General features: G+C 42.9%; 1 protein-coding gene across 2 annotated transcripts in view; it reads right to left on the reverse strand.

The window, feature by feature from the left end:
• LOC138754091 (scavenger receptor cysteine-rich domain-containing protein DMBT1-like) overlaps positions 1-20,524 on the reverse strand; it is a 35,772-nt gene extending 15,248 nt beyond the window's left edge. Inside the window, exons 1-6 of one of the 2 annotated variants that reach the window (XM_069917910.1) lie at positions 20,408-20,524; positions 14,324-14,356; positions 13,452-13,766; positions 8,486-8,791; positions 2,990-3,304; positions 1,908-2,222 (exon numbers count right to left, since the gene is read on the reverse strand). In XM_069917910.1, the coding sequence (XP_069774011.1) occupies positions 1,908-2,222; positions 2,990-3,304; positions 8,486-8,791; positions 13,452-13,766; positions 14,324-14,356; positions 20,408-20,468 (1,345 nt within the window). In that variant the 5' untranslated portion in view covers positions 20,469-20,524. The remainder of the gene's footprint in view (positions 1-1,907; positions 2,223-2,989; positions 3,305-8,485; positions 8,792-13,451; positions 13,767-14,323; positions 14,357-20,407) is intronic. The other variant, XM_069917911.1, reaches the window with a different exon arrangement.
• Between the last annotated feature and the right edge of the window lie 4,225 nt (positions 20,525-24,749).

The raw sequence follows: 24,749 nt of genomic DNA on the forward strand, positions 1-24,749 counted from the left end.
TGAAATAGTGGAGGATGTCGCAGTAAATATATTTAAAACAAGGCTGCATATATTTTACATAATAGGTGAATTAAGAGATATGGTGGAAATGAGTCTATCAGCAGATAAGCCATGACCTTATTCAAATGCAAAGCAACCGCAACGGCCGTGGTGGGCTAATCCTCTTCCTATTCATGTTTTCATTCCGTATTCATGGAATGTAAAAGACACTCCATCCTGCAGGATTGACGAAATTCTAGCAGAGGCGAATGTAACAGGGTTGGGTGAGAGATATACACAGGTGCGCGGGAGAGAATGCAGTCGGAAGTTGTTTGGGAATGTGGGCAAAAATGTGTTCTCTAATGGAAGGAAGAAAATGGGCTGGATATCTGGAGAAGGGGGTCAGAGCGATAAGGGAAACAAGGAGACGGGCAACAGGAGTTCCCAATAAGTAGAATGTCTATATTTATTCCCTGTCGTCGGAGTCTGTCGAGACGTAATGTAAGGCGCTGTTCCTCCAATTTCCTCGTGGCTTGAACCTGGCAGCACACGTGACCGTAGTAAACACGTAAGAATTTCAATCGGGTGTGGAATTGAAATGACACGGGACAGTGCAAGGTCTCAAGAAATGATCTCCCGGTCTTGGTCCGCTCTCCAGGATGCAGAGTGGGCCGAATAGGCAGCAACAAATGCAATACATGCCCCTTGTACATACACAGGTAAAGTGATGCTTAGGGCTGTTTTCGACTGCATTGTTTCGCTGTGTTCACTTCTATCCAAGCTCGAACTTCTTTCTATTGGATAATGAAGTTTCTGCTCTAATTGTGACTTACCGACAGCCAAATCTGAAATAGTACTTGAAGCGTAATTGCTGCTCTTTCCCATCTCCTTCCCCGAAATAGTAAAGCTTGAGCTGTCTCATGCCGTCATTTCTAAAAGAAATGACAGATGTTTCATTGGACAAGCAGCAATGACGCCTTGGTCTGGTAGGGATATGCCAATTGCATCCCATTCGTCAGCACTGAGTTTGATCATATTGTGTTTAGCATTTACAAAGCTATCCTGACGGATTTTGGGGAACCCTACAACAGTTCGGTTTTTAAAATATAATCACATTAAGTTTTTTTTAACATGTGAAATTTTTCTTCCTCAACCCCCACTTCATACAGGTGGCCAATGCTGCCAGCTCGAAATTGGACTCCACTTTAAAATGGGAAATGCAGCAACGGTTTTGAAATTTGACTTTTTTTTTCATGAGAGAATTGATTGTCCAAACTTTGATTTATCTAACATATATACTCTGAAATGGATTCATTTAAACACATTCCTCTACATCAAAAATATCATGAAGAAATCTGCTTTCGGACTTCCCGGGTGTACTAGTTCCGAGATGGATTTGCTTCATCCGTCATTTTAACAGTCCCGAATAGGAAATATACTTTCTGGTGTCTCTCGATATCCAACATTGACGATGTTCGCCATAATTCCCGGACATTCCATCCACACATCTACCTGTTTTGATTTCTCATTTTCTTATTCACAATTTTTTGTTTACCTTTTATAGAAATGTCTTGAACACATTTAAGAAACCCTGTTTCTTATGGTTTATTTAAAGCACAGCAAATATATTAATATATTTGTTTCGTTTTTGACTCTTCAATTGCGACCCATGATTTTATTTAATGTGACCAGAGGACAAAATATTTGGCCACTGTAATTTTACCCTGAGGTGGTGGTGTTTGTGGAGAGCTGTGCCCAGAACAAAATAAGTTTTGTGTACGTTTTAGGCCATTTCCTGAATGTGCAAGAACGGGAAGACACGAGATTTTATTATTATGTGGTTCCGATGTTCTTTACTCATCATCAACCTTCCCAGCAGCTTGCCATTTCCCAGGTGACATTTTGTGGCAATGACATTACTTCCTCACCTGAACACAGGACCCCAACGCCTCTGCTATTGCTGGAAAAATAATTCAACGCGAATGTGTTGCAATTACGGAGCTGCGATTCGGTTCCTTCACACTGGACTTCATTCACCCACACCGGCCTTTCACTCTCTCTATATATTGAGGAGTTGTAGGCTGATATAGCAGAGCCGCAACCCAGCTCTGCGCACACTACGTTGGAATCATTGATACTCCAGACGTGATCCTGCACTCTCCCCCAGCTGCCATTGTGGTACACCTCCACTCGGCCGTCGCAGCGGCTTCCTCCGTTGGTCAGTCTGAGAGACCAACTTTCATCTGCAAAACCAAATATGTTGGGTGAACCGGTTAAAGTGAAACCAAAATATCCAATCAATTGTAAACTTTTGTCTGGGGAGCTGGCGGGTCTTTTTTTCCGCAGCACTAGGCTGCAAGTCATTTAGGCGGACCTACTTCATAGGTGACCTATCCGTGTCCAAAGTCAAACCAATTCCGATCAGTTTCTCTGCCCGATCTCGGATAATCCATTTAACAAGGGCCAGACAGTCGATAGAACATAAATAGATTTTAAAGTCTTCTCGAAGTTTTCACAAATATTTGTTTTTTTCTAATATCCCGCAACACTTAATGATATTTATAAACCAACCGTTTCCCATTCTGTTCCACTCCCCCTTTAAATGTTGGAACATTTTTTCTCATTGACCCAATGCACACTTCGTAGCAACATTTCAGTGGTAACGCTTACTTCAGCAACAGTCATTGCCTTGCCTTGCCTCTCTTAATAATAACCATATGACAATAGTGTGCAAACAATATCCAGTTCACCCAATCGCAATTTCTCTATACCCTTCGAGACATGGCTTATTTCCCGACTTTACATGTTGGCTACAGATAGCAAATAAGAATTCCAGGCACTCAACCTACTTCAACAAAGAAGTAGAGCCTTTCACCTTTCATTGAGATGCAAAACACAAATAAGTTACACAATAGGACTATCAAATAATAGTTTCAAAGAAGTAGCTTGAATGCTCCTTCGACTGGAAAACACTTTCATTATTTCAAATCTACTAACTATGGCGACTCACCTGAGCAGATGAGTCCAGAAATGTTTCCACGTGAACATCTAACATTATCCAAGGGTGAAAACGGGCAATCGGCAATTCGGGACTCGTTCCCCTGGCAGCGGTAGCCCTCCTTCCACATAGGTCCGGTTTCCTCACCAAATTGGGCACCTGATGGAGTTCCGATGACTGCACCGCACTGCAGCTGTTCACAGATCACGCTCGCACCTTCTAAACTGAAGTGCGCCTCACAAAGGGTCCACCACTGGTCTCCGTGTAGAATTTCCACCCTTCCTGAACATCGGTTTTTCCCGCCAACTAGTCGAGGTCCATGGTTCCCTGTTTGAGTAAGGAATGAACCAGAAAACAATCCTTAAAATGGGAATGAATGAAAATTCAGATAGGTATTGCTTGATTTTTTCACTTTCTATTCGACGATTTTCCATGTATTACTGTTGAATAGGATGGTCTCTGGTTCCATCTTGATCGTTTTCCTGAGATTGTTTTGAATTTCTTTTTTTTTATTTAATTGTATTTCCAAATGCAAATTTATCACGACTTACTTCATTAAATATTTCATGTTGCCTTTCATAGACTCAATAAATTTTAAGCACACAAAACAATCCCTTCCAACACCAGTATAACAAATATATTCCATTTCTATTCCCCCCTTATCCCCTTCGAAACCTACCTCACCTCGCCCGCCCCTTCCCTGATACCACTCAAATTAAAGTATGTAAATTATACAGATACGAAAACCAGAAGTACTGGTGGGTCAAGACCCCAACAACAACTAGGAAAAAGTCATAGAGAGAGAAAACAAATCACCAAAGGTAAGGGATAGTAATAAAAAAAAAGAATAATAGAGCACATCGTCTGCGCCACCTCTCTTTTCCTTGATCCTGTTCGTTTCTCTGTTGAGTCAGAGTTTTTCAATGTTCTTGTCCGTGGGGGGAATAGTCGTATCTGCAAACCAATATAATTCAGATATGGTTTCCACACTGACTAATGTCATATTTCCTTCTTCAATTGTATGTTGTTTGCTCCAGGCGAAATCAAACTTTCCATTTCCATGTTCCATCGTGTAAGGTTAATTTGACAGAATTCACCCTGACTGCTCTACATTTCCTGGCTACCGCCAAGGCGACCTTCCCAGGCTAAATTTTCTTCTTGGGTAGTATAATATACACGTGCATAATCTTCCCCAAATGTATAATTCCGGATCTTGTGGAAAATCCACCTTCGTAATTTTTTTCAAAATATCCCCAGGTCCTCCCAGAAGCATTTCGCCTTTGTTCACAGCCAGGTTGAATGGATAATGGTTCAGTCGCAACGGCATACCAGAAGCACATTACTGAGATTTCTGTTTTAGTTTTATGTCGTTTTTGAGGTGCGAGGTGCAGTTTATGCAGAAACATGAAATGCCCCAACTTGTACCTGGCATTAATAACAGTTGTCATGCTGTCCAGACCCATATCTGACCAGCACTGATCATGAATCATGATCATGAATTTTTGTGCTCAACTCCGATTCCCAACTTTCCCTTGACTTGTGTAAGATCACCTTTGTCCCTCACTTTGGAATATGAAATAGATCTTAGAAATAAACACACACATTGAATTTCGAATTAGTATCTCCATGTCACTACATATGGGCGTGGTCATAGATGGTCCCAATATATTCATCAAAAATTACCTTAGTTGCAGATAGCAGAAAAACGTATGACAAATTATATTTATTTCTCAATTGCTCGAATGACATATGCTGCTCTCATTTGTAACAATATGAGATACATCTGGTTCCTTTCTTGCACCAGGTGGCCAAGATAATATTGTGTATATTCACGGTTATTAAGTTTTTCTGAGTCAAGGACGCTTTGGGAGATCCCAACCTTAAATCCAATACATTGATTTATTCTATGCCATGTCTGAAGTACATGCTTTAATTTGGGTTTATCGGTTTTCTTTGAGATTAGCATAGTTGTCCCATTTATACATAAACTGCCTTGCTATCTTTTCACCTCCTGCATGTAGTCAAATTTGAGTCCATGAGGGAGACCCCTTCCTCAAAAGATGAGGCAATAAACCTCCCCTGGACTGCCCAGTAATCGTTTTTTTCTCTTTGGGACATTTTATACACACCAATTAGTAATCCCAAGTCAATTTTACAATGGAGATTATAGCCACTTTACCATTCCACTGGAACGTACTGACACATCCGCTGGACATTGTAAATAACCCCTGGGACAATGGAATAGGTAATCACAGAAATAGATATTGTAGCTTTGGTATCACCTTCACTTTAGCACAGTTAACTTTGGTCACCAAAGTTATGGGCGAAGTTCTCCATCTACCAAGGTCCACTTTAATTTCCAGTGTACAAGGAGATAATTGTGTTTGAATAAGTTGCATAAATCCTTGTCTACTTTAAACACAGATACCTAATGTCTTCTTGTGGCCATTTGAATTAGCTTTCCAGTTGGTGTAATCGAAAATCCCCCTTTGCCAGAGGTGTGATCTCACGCTTGTCCAGTTTTATCTCATAGCCCAATACCAGTATGGCCATAAGCCTGACCAATGATCTATTATGTGTCCAGCAAATATGCTAACACATGATCGGTGAATAGCTGATTTTCTGTTTCATCTGGCCCAGCTTGAAACCCTTAATGCCTGGACACCACCAAATGGCTTCTGCCCGTGACTCAATGGCTAACATGAACAGCGTTGGAGAAAATGGTCAGCCCTCTCTACTGGACCTACTCAACTGAAACACGGAGACATCTGCCCAATGGTAATAACTTAAGCTTGGGGTTTATAGACGAGTATACTAACCCAAATAATAAATGTTTGTCCCAGTCCATATTTCTCCAGTCCCTTGATCAGTAATTCTCATTCATTTCTCTTAAATGTCTTGTCAACATCCAGCGCTATGGCCACTCCTGAATCCATCCCTGAAAGTCCCAGATAGTAAGCAATCAAGCTATGTTGCTTGCGGATTCCTCCACAAATCCAGCTTTATATGGATTCATTCTATTCAGCATTCTCTGTTGGTATTTTATTTCCTATTTCAGCTATTTCTTCTTCCAAATTATTGATCACCTTTATCTGCTTTGTTTTGAAACCGTTGGTGTATTCAAATAACTGGACCCTTAAATAAGCTTTCAATGCATTCATATTAGGAAATTATCATCAGTAGAGGAGCGTTTCGTCTCACAGAAAAAATAAATCTATCTGAGTCCTAACAAAGCTATAAAGTTTTGGTTTACCCAACACAAGCTAGTTCAGGTGCCATCTGTACACTATGACCTGCTTATCTGGCATTATGAAGGATATAGCCAAGGGTCAATGGTCTTGCAGCAATTTCCCCCTTCCTTCTAATATTCTGATACTCATCTTCCTTCCTGTTTGTCTTCCATAGATATCTGGTAGAGAATATTGTGATCCAAACAAAACCTAAATCAACTAAAATATTATTGAGCAAATAATTCAGAGAAATCCAGAACATTCCTCCAATTAATCCTTTCCCCTTCCCTTCTGTCCTGTGATCTACCACAGAACCTTGTCGGCACCAATCCCCAAAATATTACCACCAAATCTCCAGATATATTGGGGTGCGCCCATCTCACTCTTACCCTAGTCTCTCCACTTTTCTTCGAACTCCCTGTAATAATTCATCCTTTAACATAACCATTATTCTATAGATAGTAACAGATTAAAATACAATGAAATATACCCCTCAATCATAACAGTTAGAGCATATACAATCAATAATTCAACCAACTATCTATTTATATTTAGACCAGGGAAGGCGGCAGGGTTTCCACAAAATCCAATGCCTCCCGAGGGTCTGGAATAAGAAACCCCTCTTCTTCCCAACCACCCCCACTTAATATCTTTAAAATTGTTGGGTGAAGGAGGGTAAACTCAGTCCTTTCTTTCCTAAGATTTCTTTTAACCAAGTTGAATCCCCTTCTATTTGGCTAAACGAGTTCAATCGCTCCTGCATACTCCATAGGACCCCCCTCTCTCCTTCGCTTCCCTCGCCACCGCCCGTCAAATCCTACCTATGTTGTTGTTGCGAAGGAAGCTAACCAAAGCAGGTCTGGATCATTGGGTGGGGTGCAGGAGACCGGTGGGCCTACTCCATCTCCAGATTATTCTCAAATTTCTCCCTCCTCGACAGCTCAGGTCCCACCGGGTCTCTTTCCTCTGTATCCCCAACAACTCAACGATTTTAATATTGTTTCTCCTGCTACAAATTTAGAGAGCATCCATTTCCTCCCATATGCTCTCTTTCTCTTTCCACACACGTCCATCTCTCTTTACCCTTTTTTTTCCAACCTATATACTACTCTTTCTATTCTTTCCTCTGTGGATTCCACCATTTCAGTTAAATTGTCTAGTCTCTCTTGGATGGCATCTTCCTTCTTCCATGCCACTAATTTTAATGTATTCTTCATCTAGTGGATAGCATCAATAATGTCTCTGGTCGAGGACACAGACCTCTGCCTCCATTTTCTTTGACTTTCTCTTTTGTTTCTTTCTTTCCACCTCCTCCTCCTTCCATTCGGACTCCTCCACTTCTTCTTCCGAAGTCTTCTCTGCCGTCCTCTTCATCCCAGCCCCTCCCTGGTCATGTAGCCCGACGTCTCGCGGGCCCATCGCCGCCGCCATCTCCTGGTCCCCACAGGGATCTGACTTACCAGGTGAGGGGTTCCCCCTTGTCGCCGCCGCCGCCGTCTTCACTGCCTCTCCAGGATGTGCTGCCCGCTGGCCTCCGCCGAACCTCCGTGGACCGCCCGACGTTATCTCGGCCTCCTCGCTCACGGCCCTCCCCAGGTAGCCTCGTCTTCCCTTTCCTACAGCTGCATGGACTTGTGGCCGGTCTCTTTCTCGCTTCCACCAAGAGGCGATCTTCTCTCGTTTTCTCTTCTGTCTTGATTCAACCCTTTTTCGTTCATCCCATTTTCTCTTGTATCTTCATTATTTCTTCCGTGCTTTCATTCTTTACGTTTTTTAAAGGGGGTCTTCTTTTTCCTGTCTTTCCTCTGGGGAGCTCTGTTTGCCACCTACTGCCTCTCCGACGCCACCTTACACCATCTTTCGATTTCCTAATAATATCCTTATGTTTCTGTGCAGCATTTCGTTTTTCATTTATACTGAAACTTTGGAGTTCAGCAGAGCTCTGTTAGTAAATCATTTTCATTGCTTTCTATTGGCGATCGCTTTGAAGCTCAGACGACTTTGCCTTGGTGGCAGATGGTTCGTTAATCGGTTGGAGGTCGTTTAATGTGGGTATTTTTAATTTCATACTTCTGAACATTCAATGAACAGTGTTGGCCAAAGAAACATGTTACATTATTAAGTTTTTATACCCAGGACAATATGATATCAATAATACATAGCAATTTATTGTATCGATGCATTTTATGAAAATTTTATAACAGAAAATTATGGATGACCGAATGCTTTGTGCACGATGAAAGCCAAATACAGCAATATTTAGAAATCTGTTACTCACCAGTACAGATCACATCGACACCATTTCTTTGACTGCAATGATGGGTTCCCGCAGAAAGTGGACAGTCCGACAAAAATAGTTCTTCGCCATTACATTCCAAGCTCCTTTTGGACGCAGTTCCCTCTTCAAAATAAGCTCCGCTTTGCATAGATACGGCAACTCCGCATTGAAGATGACGGCACACCACATCAGCATCATCCATATCCCAGTGAGCGTCACATATCGTGTACCAGGTATCAACAAACATCACCTCCAGTCTTCCCGAGCAGCGATCATATCCGGATACTAATCTTGGTACTCTGTGTTCTGAGAAAGAAATGAACCACAGTCATGATAACACAAATTGTAAAGTCGGCTTACAGACGAGATCAGAAAATGCTGTGCTGAAATTAATGATGCTTCGGTCTGGACTGCTGCCGATGAGATTTCTCATCCTCATTCTTCCATTGAATTTATTTTTTGCGGGTGGAATAATTTTGACGCCCAAACGCATAGTTTCCTCTCCTTTTTTTTTCCCAAACTGAGATTATATTAAAAGAAAATACATAGCAAAGTCTCAATAAAGGATACTATAATCCCATTCTAACAACCTCTGCCTCAGGGACACCTTTCCCACTTTATCCATTTCCATTAGGGTATAAGAGCTGTCCAATAACATTTCCTCCCTTCCTCATTCATTAAAGTCTGATCAAACGATGTCGAATTCTTCCCATTATTTCATGCTATCACCTCCATTATAAACCCTCTGGATTCGCTGGAAGAATGAAATTTACGTTGGGATAAACTCTGGCCACATAGGCTCAATTTTCCTGAACAAGTCTCCACTGGAGTCCAGTCCCATACAATCACACCTTATCTGATAATATGCTGCGAACAGTTTTTCCCTCATTGTCATTTTCTTCCCAGATTCCGTCCCTCTCTTCCTTCCTTCCAATGTCTGCCAGCTCACATTTCCGGCGACAACTCTTGATTCCACCCATTCCCTGCAGTAATGAGCCTCCTCACCACATTTGGCTTTTAATTAGTGGCTCAGGGAGTATATGATGAGAGGTTGGCTCCATGAATATTTTGGGTTTTGTCTCCAGGAAACACAGGAAGAAAGTTATTAAATCAGGGCGCCTAATAGTGTTCCCTGTTCAAATGAACTCCACCGATCAGCTGAAGTAAAGTAATCGATTTAAACACGAAGTAAAGTAATCGATTTAAACATCCTGCTGTATAAATTTGAATAAATATGAAATGTTGACACTTCTTACGAGAATGTAACAGAAATAATTTCGACAAAGACTATGTCGGACGAAGTTCAAAAGGAAAGTCTGCAGGAGTTGTGATTGTCGTGCAATACACAGAAATGCTGGAGACACTAAGATGCTGCGTGACCTGTTGAGTTTCTCCGGCAATTTCACGTCTGGGGATGATATATTTACAATATCTCCGGACAGAAATAGGCCCAAGTTAAATTCTATGCCCTCTATTTCTCCTTCATTAAGTCAATCCCTGTAAATACTGGGGAAGTTAAAGAACTCACCTCTACAACAATATTGTCCGAAAATCTGCCATTAATTTGATTGTTGATATTTATTTATTTTTTAATTCGGCTGATTGAGAGGGCTCGGATCAAAACCTAGCGCAGTGATCGACCCTTTCTATCTTCGAGCAATCTGTATCATCTGTCGTGATGTTCGTGTACATTGGTCTGTTGACGCGGATATCATTTATTTAAGCCCCCATCACGTTTGAAATTTCGATAATCTGGTCGGGTCTGCCTAATCTATGGCAAAAAGGGAACAACGAGGCCACTTATGATCTGAAGGAATCACAAGTAAACCCACTGCCCTGTTGAACTGAATATGAATCGAGACTACAGCTCGCACTCAGGAATCCCGACTTGTTAACGTGTGAAACCCTGTGTATGTATAGGTATATTACCGGAAGCTTATTTGAAACCCCATTTTGAGATCTGGATTCGGCCTGTTAAAATCATCTTTGTTTTCCATATAATAGGAGATGGTTTGCTGTATAATGTTTTGCCTGCGATAAGGGAAATAGAAAGGAACTCTGTGGTGACCTGAACGAGAGTGGTTATCATCTGGAAAATACTGATGGGGCAAATTTCTTCGGCAAGACTGAAGTGGCTGATGGTAAGGAATCTGTTTTTAAGTGTCCAACGAACAAAACAATCTCTGAAAACCAAGCGGTAACCATTTACATTTCAAGCACCAAAGTCTCGTGAAGATTCATAAATTTTAAATCTATGCACAGTATAACAATTGCCTGATACCGGTAAACTTGGAGAAGTGGGAAATGAGTTTGAACTGTGAATCAAATATCTTTTCTGAATTTACACATACATACACATTACATACACATTTGCTTAGATCTAAAAGGGTTTAACTTAGGTTAAGTTAAGTTCATAATAATAATTTAAGGTTTGATCCTGTTTTTATGTTTAAAGCTATTAAAATTTGTCTTGGTGCATTTCTATCGCTGCTGGGTTTTGGGGTCCTCTGGACCCTTAAAACATGGTGTAACCCAGTAGGATTCCTCCCAATAACCTCGCACAATATAACTTTTAATCTTCAGCACCTATCGACGTTAACGCCGGTGCCAATTGAGTAGTATGTGTGCAGATTCCCAATGACTGAGAAGTCATATATAAGTCAAAGACTTCTCTCAATCAATTTCCTCTCTAACTGTCCTTTGTCTAATTGGTGCCTGCTCAGGACGTCCTGATGCAAACCCTCGATCCGGACAGCAAACTCAAAACCTTTGCTTCCACACCTGCTGTTTATAAGATGGGACATCTGATTTTGGAACCATAGCTTAATGGAACAGACACAGGCCCTGCAGCTCATCTAACTGTGCCAAATATTGTTCTGCCTAGGCTCATTGCCAGTGTGCGGACCATAGCACGTCAGTGCTTTACTTAGAATTACCAGGCAGAACAGTTGGTGAGGGTAACAGAAAGATTGTTTTTGCTTGTACACACACCAAATGGGAATGTCTTCCAGAAGAATCATCTTTCCGGGTTCTTCTCACAGAGTCCTTCTCTTCTTAGCCACACCAGGAAGACTAGACACCGCTCCTGGTTTCCACAGAGAATAAACTCAGACTACCATTTGAGAACCCTGCTAAGCAGCATATTCAGCAGTCTAATCGTCTGTCTAGCATTTTCTCACACTCCCCTATGCTACCAGCTCCCTCTCTAATTCTCTGCCCTTTTCCTTCCTGAGGTACCAGGCACCGTTCTTTTTCTTTCAGTTTGTAAATGTTGTAGTTTCAAGGCTTTTCAAAAAACACATGGACTCAACTCTCTGGAAATGATTCAGTTTCGGGGATGTGCTTGAACATGTTTGTGAAGCACAGATCTTTCTGTTTGCACCTGCCCTTGGAAATTTTCAAGACTTTGTTTTGTCTGTGAACTGCATGCAACCAAACAGCTAACCAACTTCTAATCCCTTTCATAAGCATATTTTTAATTAATCCATTGTATCACAATACAAGGTTCATCACAATGGTCGATAAGTTCACTGGGGGTCGATCTTCCATCGATTCATGACTTTACTGGGATCACAGCCATAAATTGGGCTCAATGGATTCGAGAAATCACTTCTATCCAGCACATATCATCTTTGACCCACCCAACCCTCTTCATGGACCTCCGCAACAGACTCTACTCGCTGGCACCCCCTCTACCAACCCAACACAACGGACACCTGTCGAACATCCTCAAAGAGCTGGCCTCATCGGATTTCATTTTCTTCCAGCGTTGCCCGCATTCGTCCCCACTGAAGCGCCCGCATGAGGGTCGTATAAAGTCCTGCAGCGTTCAGGAAAGACTTTTACTTTGGACATTGCGAGGACGGCGGAATTATTTACAACAGATAGACTAAAACTAGCTCACGTGTATCTGGAACAACCAGAGAGGAGGGCTCAACATAAAGGGAGGGGTCGGACGCCCAAGCGGCGTAAGCCGGTTCTGGGGGCGGGGGTTGTGCGGTGGCGAAAGTGTCCTGCGGCGAACACGCTCCGCTTGTAATACCGCGCAGGCGGGGAACTCCAGGCAGATGGCGCTGTCGGGGCTTACTGATTACCGGGTGCATGAGGCCATTGCTCGCGCCCCGAACAACGCGATGACGTCATAGCCACGTGGGGCCGAACTGCCGTTGGCCTTAAAGGCGCGCGCGCGAAATTCAAATAAACGGTTGTCCTGAGGTGTTTCTGTGTGTGAAGCAGCCGGTGCACAGTCCGACCTCTCACAGGAAGGACCGCAAACGGACTAGATTAAAGGGACCAGCGGAGGCCCCTCCGTCACGTGACCCTGACATGCAGATATGTTCTTGCTACTGTATCATCTCTCTGTATAAATCAGAGAAAATACTCAGTAAAAACCCACGGGAAAAGTGGAGATGGGGGGGGTGGTTGGGATTTCTGTTCATTTTGGGGACCCGCGAGACAGCAGATGCTGGAATCTGAAAAACACCACAAATTACAGAACTAACTCCAACTGTCAAGGATTCAGGCGGACGGTGGGGGGGGAAGGTTTGGGGTGAGGGGAGGGGAGGGGAGGGGAGGGGAGGGGAGGGGAGGGGAGGGGAGGGGAGGGGAGGGGAGGGGAGGGGAGGGGCGGGGCGGGGCGGTTGGAGGGGAGGGGAGGGGAGGGGAGGGGAGGGGACGGGAGGGGAGGGGATGGGAGGGGAGGGGAGGGGAGGGGAGGGTGGGGGTGGGTGTTTGTTTGTGTTTTGGTCCGTACGAACATGGTGCCGATTATTTACCGGTTCTCGGCGTCGAATTGAAACTGGAGCGAGTTCTCTAACACACATTGTGATCGCAATATAACAGTAATAATTCCCGTCAGAAACTGGGTGTAAATTCACATCAGTCGCGATCAGTCGGTGGTTTTACATCGCGGTGTCGCGGAAATATTCAAGCGGTGGGACAGAAGTGAGTAAAGGCGGATCTTTACCTGAGCAGATAACGCCGACATCGTAGTTGTGTGACCATCCATATAAACCCCATTGGTACGATGGACATTTCCGCAGAGCGGTCTCTCTCCCGGTGCACCGAACATTCAACGTCACGACTGGTCCGGTGCCCGGTCCAAAGTGAGCTTTGCGTGGGGCTTTCAGCGCGGACCCGCAGCCCGTCTGCCGACACACCACAGCCGCATCGTTCATGTCCCAGCCGTCATCATCCACAGTTCCCCAGACACCCTGGTGGGAAACCTCCACTCTCCCGGCGCACGGACTTCCCCCATTCACCAGCCTCAACACGTCGCTCTCTGAAACAAAACAGAAACGTTAGGACCCGGCTCGCCCGCGGCTCATCCCCCCTCTCGGCGCCCCGCGCTCCCAGCTCACACCCGCTCACACACTCAACGTTCACACATCTTCCACGGCAGTGCCAGTCTGTGGTATAGCCCGAATAAACTGCCTAAAGTGTCGAGAACAGGCAGTCTGGTGAATGTCCTGAGAACCGCGTATCTCCCGGTTATTCCAGGGGAGAAGGCGGCCCCCAGGACGAAAAGAGCGTGGCCGTTTGCACACGATGGAAAGCGTTTCGGTTGTAGCCAGATCCGATTGACCTGTAGTGGACCCGACACGTGGTGGTTGCGTGATCGGATTAAGGGAATTGGGCATCAAAGCGTCGGCCTGTCTTCAAAAGGACCAAGGTGGGCTGAACTGTGCGAGTTCATTTGGTCAGCGGGGCAATAAGGTCCGGGCAGTGCACCGCGCCGTTTAAGAATGTCACCCAGGTGAAGGTCTCCGCTACAAATCCCCAGTAAGAACCAGTCTCAACAGCCCCAAACTAAACACAGTGAAGATTAAAAGACATTACCTGACCGGTCAGCCAAACAGTTCCTGAGGCGATCTGCAATGAGAAATTCAGATTTAAATTGGAGCGACCTGTGGGTTTGGGAGGTGGGAATGAGGACTTCATAGGGCGGCAGTCAACAATTTAATGAAACTGAACGGAAATAGAACCGACGGCAAATGAAGAGTCTCTTTGGAACCATTTTGCAGAAAATGGTTTGAGATTCGCACCTGTTTTTTCTTTGTTTATGTAACTATAATCAACCCCCGGTAACTAATAATTCAGATCCTCCCTTAATATAAAACGAAAATAGATTTCAGATCTGCTGACACCAGGAAGGTATTTCTCCCGTGAGTGGATTAGTTTTCTACAGTGCGGCTGGTAATGAATCTGCTGCTGCCATCGTCATGGGACAATTTGCTGCATTAGTGGGATTTCGGCCCGTCGAGATATCAGCTAGATTTGTGATCGATCAGTTGAGGACATCGACATTCGCCTTTGCCCGTTTATCTGGAAAGTTGCTGTAATGCCTTTCTATTTATTCCAGTGGAAATTGCCTGGTGGAGAAGAACCCCTCTTTCCCTCCTCCACTGTTGATGTTTCTGGCGCTCATTCTCTTTCGAGCTGAGATTCTCATTTTAATTTGAAATCCAATAAGCCAAGTTCCATATGGCACACGTTAATTTTAAGGGTTCTGCTTCCTGCTGTTGAATTCTAAGGGATGAAGAGCAAGTTAATTTCACGGAGACGTACAGCACGGAAGAGCTCGCTCGGCTCAACACATTCAGGCGGAACAAGTTGGCAATTGTGCTCGGTACCTTTTGCTGGCAATTCGTCAGCCGTTCCTGTGCATGTTCCTGTCCAAATGTCTTTTGCACGTAAACAAAATACCGCTTCTACAGTCTCTTTAAGCACCGTTCCAGGCAGGGACGGTCGTCCGAGTGCAGAGTTCCCCCTCAGGTTCCCTTTAAACCTCAGCCTGAACCCCTGGCCTCCAGTTCGAGATTCGTCTATTCAGTGATAAAAGGACTGTGAGCATTCACTTTACTAATGCTCCTCGTGAATGTCAGGTCGCCTCCAAGGCTCCTTTGCTCGTGGAACAAAGGCACAGCGCATCTAACATATTACTCTGTCTTTTGCCCTCTTGTCCATGCACCTTCCTCGTGAATCTCCTTTGCATTTTCACGAAGATTTTCTTGTTCTTCCTGCAAATAAACAACCAGAATTCTTGTCTCACTCACATCTTGTACAACTAGACTATGTGGACTCGACTTTGGACGGACACTGCACCCATGCCTGCCTGACTCCTCCATTCGCAGTCCACCAATCAGAACTACACCCAAACACCAAGCAAGACTGTCCCATTCCTCCAAAACCAATCTTGATTCCAACCAGACAACTCCTCTGTTCCCGAGATCTAGCCTCCCAGACGAAGCTGCCATATAGGATTTTGTCAAAGCCAAAATATACAACATCCACTGCACAGCGCTTGAACGTCTTCGCCACATTTTCCAAATATATCTTCTTTCCTCAACATTATCTTCTACAGAATTATTATTTTTCCATGTCCGGCTATCTGAATGTGGAAACTGAGGTTACGTTGTATTTTCGGATTTACTTGCGGAAAATTCGTGAACACTATTACAAGGATTTGACAAAGTGGGTGCATTTTTGCAGCTCGGTCTCATGGATCGGAAGGGCCTGTTATTGGGTTGTTATCTCAAAATTTATATTTCAACGTGTACACCTTTTTTCTGTCCCAGATTATCCGAAACGGATAGGAACAATTTGCACGCAGGCTTGAGTGCTCTTTCAGACGTTGCTCAGGTAATAGGCGCTTACTCTCGAAATGTCATTTTCTTTTGGTTCTGTGGGAAATACTAGTTTTATTTTACAACTTCAAGGCCTTTGTTCACTTTTTCCCTCCTATCATATATACTGATTATATTCGCTCAGAGAGATTGAACAATGAGTTACTGACTGCTAAAATACAGACACTCTTTATTTTAGAGACTAATCTCACTCCAGAATGATATGTACATGTCAGACCCATCCCCACATTGGAGAATATATTTTGTCTGGCGTGCTTCACGATTCTATTAAAATTTCAAGCATGTTAAATCAATATTATTCCATCTCTGCGATTTTGTAACATTATAAGATTCTAATTATTTACTCGTAACGATTGAAATTGGACTGATCAGCACTTTGGGTCGAGACAGAGCCAAGAGTCATCACATTTGTTTTATTTAACCGCTCGTTATATCCCTTCATCCAAACACTCTCCACGTATGTCCATCAACTCTCCCTTGTTCTTTTTCGCGCTTCCAATAAACAGTCATTGATGGCAACCAATTAGCCTCCCGACTCGCAACCTATTGCCTGTGGGTGGAAGCCACGGTACCCGGAGACACCTGCAAGAACAGCGGGAGAACCTCGGAGGTTCGCGCACAGTACACAGCGCCGGAGGTTAACATTGGATCAGAATCGCTACAACATGATTGAGGGGTCAGGCCCGACACTGTGGTTACCCGTCACTCGCCATGGATGTTGCATAACCTGTTGGGTTTCTCCAGCAGTATTCCTATTACATTTCACGCGACATCGAGTTCCCGGTGCAGCATTAATAAAATTGAAAAGAATTTAAATGTAAGAGGTCTGTTCGTTACGGAGAGCTGCAGCCTGACCCAGTTGTAATCCTGTGGTCAATTGATGTCTGGAGGTTGCACGTGCTCCCTTTGACAGCGCTGGTACCCCCTCACGCAACAACGATGAGCACGAAGATAGATTAATTGGGCAATGTAAATTCTCCTTCCTCTGGTAGAAAGAGTTTACCTGAATATTATTGATATTAATCGTGAAATGCGTGACTGTTGCTCGGAGCGGATTCGGAAAGACCTCGGTTCTCTATCCATGCGCCTTAGCTCCACCGCTCACCACGGCATTTCCCTGCACTCGGTTTTAGATATTTAGAAATATCATGGAGTAAATCCGTCAGTTAAGGAACATCATGATATAATGAAAATTTGAACAAACAATGTCAACTTTCAATACAAATGATGTAAACTTTTAAAAATTCATTTTGCATGAGTGTTACTCTGGGACTCATTTTCCTACATGTTTCACAGAGAAATATTTGTGTTACAGATTTCGCATCTCCAAAGCTATGTTCATTAATTAGCTAAGAAAACACGTTTTTACGATCTAAACGTTTTTGGCATCTATAGCAATATATATTAAGGAACACAAAGACAGTTAGGGACTTTAGCCATCTGAATGACACGTCATCTTAACAGCAAAATCTTGGCGATCAGAATGAAATAAAAATACAAGGCGGAGAACAGCTGAGAATGGACATTATTTGTAAACACAAGGTATAGTGTAAATGGGAAAACAGTGATCACACTCCTGTTAGGTCGTGTTAGGGTAAAAGTTGGGAAACGACAAATCTTGTTCAGACAAACGAGCATGGAGCAGGCAATGCCCGAAACCTTCCCTTTAACACAGTGAGCATTTGTTGTTAATGGAGATTAACATATAATTAAACATGAACTGTCCAATTTGAGTAAGTAAGCCACCGACCGAGAAGCGCACTCAATATTCCTGTCAAGGAAGGGGAAGGAGATTAAGAAGCAAGGGTTCATGTCTGCCTTAATTTAGGCTCCCAAGTGAAAAGATGGTGAGAGACATTGACCGTGTGGATGTCGAAAAACACAGTCCCATGGCTGAAATGACCAATAACAGGGGGAACAGCTTTTTGTTGCTTGGGCTAATTAAAAGGAGCATGGACGAGGTGAGTTTTGTCACGTAGAATCTGGGGAGTGCAATGAATGATCTATCCGTAAGGATTTCGGGAGGGTCGTGCAATAAAATAGAATAGACTATTAGATGGGGCCATGGACTGAGAAAAATGAAGGGCGATGCAGTAAGGAAACTATCGGCATTTGTTGGAGTAAAGAGCTGAAGTGTTAATTCTAAGCTGGAAAATTCTGTTCTATGAGAGGAATCTTCAAAAAAGAGAAAAACAACATCGATAAACACAACGGACTCGGAAGCTCTTGAGAGAAGAGACGCCCGCAAGAATTGATGGCGCTGACAGAGCTGCTTTGACGTCTGCGCTGCCCCCGCTGCCGAACGATGGAGTGCGTGGAGCGGAGATACAGCATTCCCCTCGGGGTCCAAACTCCCAGTGTGACTATTGCGCTGCGGACAAGCTTTACACGGCCTATAAATGGAGCCGACGGTGGTTTTATTTGAAAATCTGGCGCCCGCGGTGTCTGGCCCAAGATGACGGAGCCTGTGATCGGCAGCAGCCCCGAGGAGTTGCAGACTCCAGCGAGCACGAGAAAACGGGAGACGACTCCCCACGACCCCCCCCCCCCCCCCTCCACCCAGCCTCTCTTCGTTTCGAAGCTGAGGCAGAGTTGACTACCCACAGAAGGGTGACCAGGCCGGCGGAACAGTGAGGAGTTCAGAGTTTGAAGAACACACAGACGACAGTCTGTTGATGATTCAGGGCCAAGAATCTGTGCAGGATGGGGACTGCTGGTGACTTCGGTCGAAGGGTTCACATCAGGCTGCGGACTGCTGAAGACTGGCTCGAGTCTGGCTGAAGGGACAACCGGTAATAGATCCAGGATGCGAGAGGGTAGGGCGGGCACCAGATGTTTCCTGACCGTGTCGGAAGTTCCGAGATGGAGCTCCGGCTGCGGATGGTTTGGACTGGAATCTATGTAGCTGCAGGAAGGCTGGAGAAGACTCCGCGGACACTCGGGGTCTCTGGGGAGATTCACCTTTGCTTCTCGTTCTCTGACTTTACGAAGTAGAGCTAAGCAAATTGCATGTAATATTTCACATGACGGAAAGGAACCTTGAGTTATCTTTCGGTCTGTTCTGCTGCCAATTTTGTTTAATATTCACTATTGTTCTGACATCAGATGCCGTTCTCCTGATGAGAATGACACTGAACTGTCTATCCAACGATTTCTGCTTCAGTTTATGAAGAACAGAAGAATCCAGTCGCCATTTGTCACCAAATTGACTAAACACCTTTCACCTGAATGCAGCTCGTGGAAAGACATTTGGAGGAAAACTCAAAACAACACTTAACGTTATTTTCTGCACTAACTCGGGAAGATTAAAACCAAATATTTGTCGGTTTTCTCCGGGCGCACCAAAGGGCAAACTGGATATTTGATTTGAAACATAATATCATACGTTTGAGGAAAACGGATAACAAATTAAACTCCGCCACTCTTTAGAAATGTCAGTGGCACTATCCTCCCAAATGTGCGTTTAGGATTAATCTCTATTTAATGTGAATGATGTGATGATTCTCAATCAGGGTCACATTTAATCATGCAAAATGTAAACCTTTCTCAATAATATAATTGTAAATATATTAGTTTAACATCGTCAGTCCCTGCATCGCATGGTGGGTAGAATGAGATCGACACTAAGTATCAGCGTGAGGAATGTGTTCACCGAGTCAGTCAGCCGCAGCTGCAGGTTCGGCTCTGTTCTCACACGCTGAGCTTACCCACTCCGGTCTCTGAATTCACTGTGACCCTGCAATGATTCTCCCTCTACCTCGTATGAACCATCCTATTCGAAGATGATCTCACACAAGTCACCTCTGCGGAATTCCACTCTTGCCAGAAATATTGATGGGTATTTAAAATATCACCATCAATGTCAAGAAATCCAAATATTTCTAAAGTCGCCGGCTGAAATGAACAAGCGTATAATAACAAGCAAATCAGTAAGAGTTTTCATGGCCTGGAAAGGAGGCAAATCATTTCACTGTCTATTCTCGGGGTCAGGAATTAAATTGGCTTAACGTTCCGATTCTTCCTGTTCTTGTGCCCTTAATATAAAAGATAAGGCAAATCACCAATTAGATGGGTGAAAGATTCACCGCTCAAGGACATATTTACCATGGAAAAGATATTTCACCACAATGGAAACATTCAGAGACAAAAAGAAATGTTGCTTCCTCTGTTTCTCGATGTTCTATAAGTTAACAATCAATTTAAGCGAAGCTCAATTTTAATTATGACAACGTTGCAAATAAAAACCGGATTCCATCAATATTCATAACAAACTCACAGTTCCAGTTGATCAATCTCATCAGTATCAAGAAGGGCCGCAGCATTCTCCCGGTGGTCATTTACTGTGACGGCTTGAACATGATCCCTGAAGCAGTTTCTCCAAGATTTCTGATATTCCACTTCATCTGAGACTGAATTATTTTATAACTTCCTGACCTCTATCTCATGTTATACCATGACCAATAAAAAAATAATCCTTTGACTGAAATAAGGCGTGAACTGCAGTCTGTATGAATGAACCAATGGGAAACCACCTGCCAATTCATGGTAATAACAGGGTCATCGTTTTGCTTCCCCCTCTCCTGAGAAACAAATGGCTCGAGTGAGTCTGTGCAGAGACGCAACTTAAACTTGTACCAAGGAGCATACAGAAAGTGAAGCGTACTCTCTTGCAAAGAGTGTATTCAAGGTCTTTTGGGTACTTTCTGTGACTCTCATTTCCCCGTAATACCTCCCACCCTTACCTACCGCACTTAATAGCGCTGAATCCCCATCTTGCTATTCTGAACAACCTCTTTCCAACATCTCACAAGGCCGAACGTCGCATTTTGTTACATATTCAAGGGGCTTAAAAAAACAAAACAGCAGAAATCTCTCGTTCATTTTATTCTTCTGAATACTTGGATGACGCATCCACTACAGACTGACCTTACATAGAGCGCGGCGAGTAAAAAATAAATGTAAAGTCCAGGATAAGCACAAATATTTTCGCGACGTTGCTGATTCTTTCGAGGTGGACGGATGATCTCCAGCCCAAGTAATCCTTCATATTTCTGCTAAAAAAATATTTCCATATAGTGCACATTCTCTCCCACCACCTTTTCTTTTCCCGGTATTGCTATTCCTAACCAGTGCAATGAATTTGCTTTATTGACATTTTCCCTGGATCAATGCAGGAACGTGCTGGGGAAAGTCAGCAGGTCACCCAGCATCGATAGGAACCAAAGTCTAACCAACCTTTCCGGGCTGGGCACTTCGTCATGTCTGATGATGGATTGCCTCAGATGCTGCGTGACCAGCTGAATTTTACTGCACATTTGTGTCTTGAACTTGAATCCAGGTTCTGCAGATATTATTTTTCTTTATCCCGTGGTAGAATTTTCCATGTGCTCAAAATCACTTTTTCATCATTCTTCTTCCTCTTTTTGAGAAAGTGGTGAAATTCTAGTGTCAATTTCTTATATGTGATGTCGGGGAATTGGCCAACGCGGTCAAACTTTCTTTCATTACAGGAAACTGTATCCAGCTGTCAGGATGCAAAATAGAGTTCTTTCTGTGTTCTTTCCACTCCACCATGGTTAACAGGCTTCCCGACGTTATCTCACATTTCCCTGTGCTTGGGTAAGTCCGGAAGATGCCCGTTTGACCACCACTTTCTCCAAAGATATTCAGCCATGCTATTGTGGCAAATCCACTTTCTCATAGGCTAATTGCTTTAAAATCAATTTAAATGTGAAATGACACGGACATAACTGAAAATCATCCCAATGTACAAAGAGAACAAATTACCATGATGTAAATCTGCAATGGTAGTAACATACAGCAGGCCAGGAATGCTTGATGAATAAAATGTGTCAAGTCCTTGCCTTTGACTTTCCACTTCCTCCAACAATAGTGCTGACAGTGAATGGATACGAGGTAGTGCTGAGGTAAATGAAAGGGTAACGTGAGCAGAGACAGAAGGTAAGGAATGTTCATAGTAAGACAGACTGTGTACACTATAGAATGAATAGATGGTCCATTCAATGCATATGGGAGCAGTGTTTAGATACTGAAAGTTATGAATTCACTGTTGCATCACAAAATATGTGATCAACCATCAGGAATGTAGATGAAAATTATTCCCAGATTATTTTGATTTTCTTGAAACAGAATATCCTCTCAGTGAAAGTGGGAATGAAATGAAAATGAAAGAGGTATGTTCAGTAGCTGAACAATATTGGGAAAGAAAAGAAGTCGTGAAAGAAAAGTATGTTATAAATATTGTGGGAAATATCTCAGCCTGTGTCTTAGCTACAGTCAACAGTGACTCTTCCAATTCAATCGGCACCACTTTTCACCTTTCCCTTTTCCAATCGGATTCTATTCCAACCTTTCAGAAAAGCAATGGTTTTGTTTTCTCCTCACTGGCCAGTAGGGTCAACCAAATCTCTGGGTGTTTTTCCAAATGCAATCATGAACACAAATCTCCTCTTCCAACCGCAATGTCTACTGCATTAATGATACTTTCGCAGAAACAGTATTGTTCTATTAATTTCATGAAAGACTATCTGCATTACAAGGAGCTAAATCTTAGTAAGTATTTGAGCAGATAGAGTATTTCTAAGGAAACAAATGTCAATTTATAACATCAGTGGTGAATGCAAAAAAGCTAATCAACTTGGGAAAGGAAGATAATGTTCAATCATTGCATCGTGGATAAATTTATAAAAGAGAACACACAAACATGAAGGTCATGTTAACTTTTGGAATGATGTTTAATACGTGATTCTTCGTTTGCTTTTTGTGAATTACACTTTATAGAAGACTGAGCAAAAACAGTTCAGGCTAACAATAAAAAAACATATTTTAGTGATACAGACATTAGAGAAACTGTCCTCTTGAGGTTGACTCAGAGATTCAGTTTATTTTTTTTTTACAACGCATTCATTTATATTCACCAAGACATCTTTTGCTGAGTGATGTTTTATTTCATTAATCCTTCTTCTGTCCTCAACGTGCCGTAGTCTGTGTGTTATTGTGACCACACAGATACATCTTTCAGACAGGAATTCATTTTCGGTATTGTTGCTGCATTTTCCTATTTGGATTGACCACTTTGTCTATTGTCAGATATATGTGTTTATTCTACTCACACTGCAACCAGCATCTGGTATTTTTCCATTGTGGTGATATATTAGCTGAACAGGCACACTCAGAATTACTTGAAAATAACCTTGCCTCATATTTCCCGCATGGTTTTGGAATCACTGACACGTTTGTAGAAATCATAGTTTTTCAATAGCAATGACCTTTAACTTGTCTTCTCTTCAAGCAACTGGAGATGTGCTTCCAAAATAGTAATTTTTTAGCATTGCACCTAATATCTTAAAACTTACAATAGTTAGTGGCACATACATTGGCCGCTATTTTTCTATCTATTTTTTCAAATCATTTAAATGTGTAATTGGACAATTCACAATGCAATCTTGAACATGAGGACCAGAATTATGCCAATGATATTCAAAGAAGCCATTAGCAGATGGATAAATAAACAGAAATGATAAGGAATATCGACCAAAGATTAGGATTACCAAATCATCTGTTGGAACATCATTAAGAAGAAAGAGCACTGTGGCGGCATAGTAATCACAAAGAGATTGGAGGCCAAGAAAGGCAACCAATCTAATAACACAGGAATTCTCATAACACCTGTCTGGAAGAGCAGAAGCACACTTCAGGAGACAGGTGTAAATGACTACTGTTCACAGAAGGCTTCATGAAAAGAAACACAGAGGTTAATCTGCAAGATCCAAACCATTAATTAATTACTGAAACAGGATGGCCAGTTTACATTTGGCCAAAAGGTATACAAAAGAGCCAGTAAAAATTTGTGCATAGGTCTTCTGGTCAGAGGAGACAAAGATTAACTGTTTCAGGTGGATGGCAAGTGCAAACTGTGTAGGCATGAAGGAACTGCCCAAAATCTAAATCAAACCACTTCATCTGTGAAAAATGGTGATGTGAAAAATGGGCTGGATATTTATGGCTGCACAAGAACTGCCAATGTTACCTTTAATGATTATATAACTTCTGATTGCAATAGCAAAATCAATTCTGAGGTACTTCAAACATCCTATCTGCTCACGTTCGAGCAAATGCCTGCATACTCATTCAATGGTCCTACCGAAATACACTGATCCCAAACATATTGCTAAAGCAACAAATGGCTTTTTTAAAGCTAAGAAATGGAACCTTCTCACTTGGGTCATGAATCAAAAGATAATTGAGCATGCTATGCCAGTCCTGAAGAGAAAATATCAGGAGAGACGCCCCCAACACAAGTAGGAGCTGAAGATGGCCACAGTCGTGGGCTGGCAGAGCATCAACGGAGATGATCTCTGCACCTGGTGATGTCCCTGAATCACAGAACTCAAGCAATCAATTCATGCATGCAAGGGAGTCAAAACAAAGTACCAGACTGACAACATTAACATGGATATTATTGCCATGACCCAAACTGAATCATGTACTGAAATGAGGAGTTTATGAAGAAAATATGCTGTAATTTTGACATAATCATAATGAAATGAACACATATACTCTTTAATAAAATCTGGAATGTGCACTTTAATCACATG

The sequence above is a fragment of the Narcine bancroftii genome, chromosome 2, assembly GCF_036971445.1.
Source record: "Narcine bancroftii isolate sNarBan1 chromosome 2, sNarBan1.hap1, whole genome shotgun sequence".
Classification (NCBI taxonomy): domain Eukaryota; kingdom Metazoa; phylum Chordata; class Chondrichthyes; order Torpediniformes; family Narcinidae; genus Narcine; species Narcine bancroftii.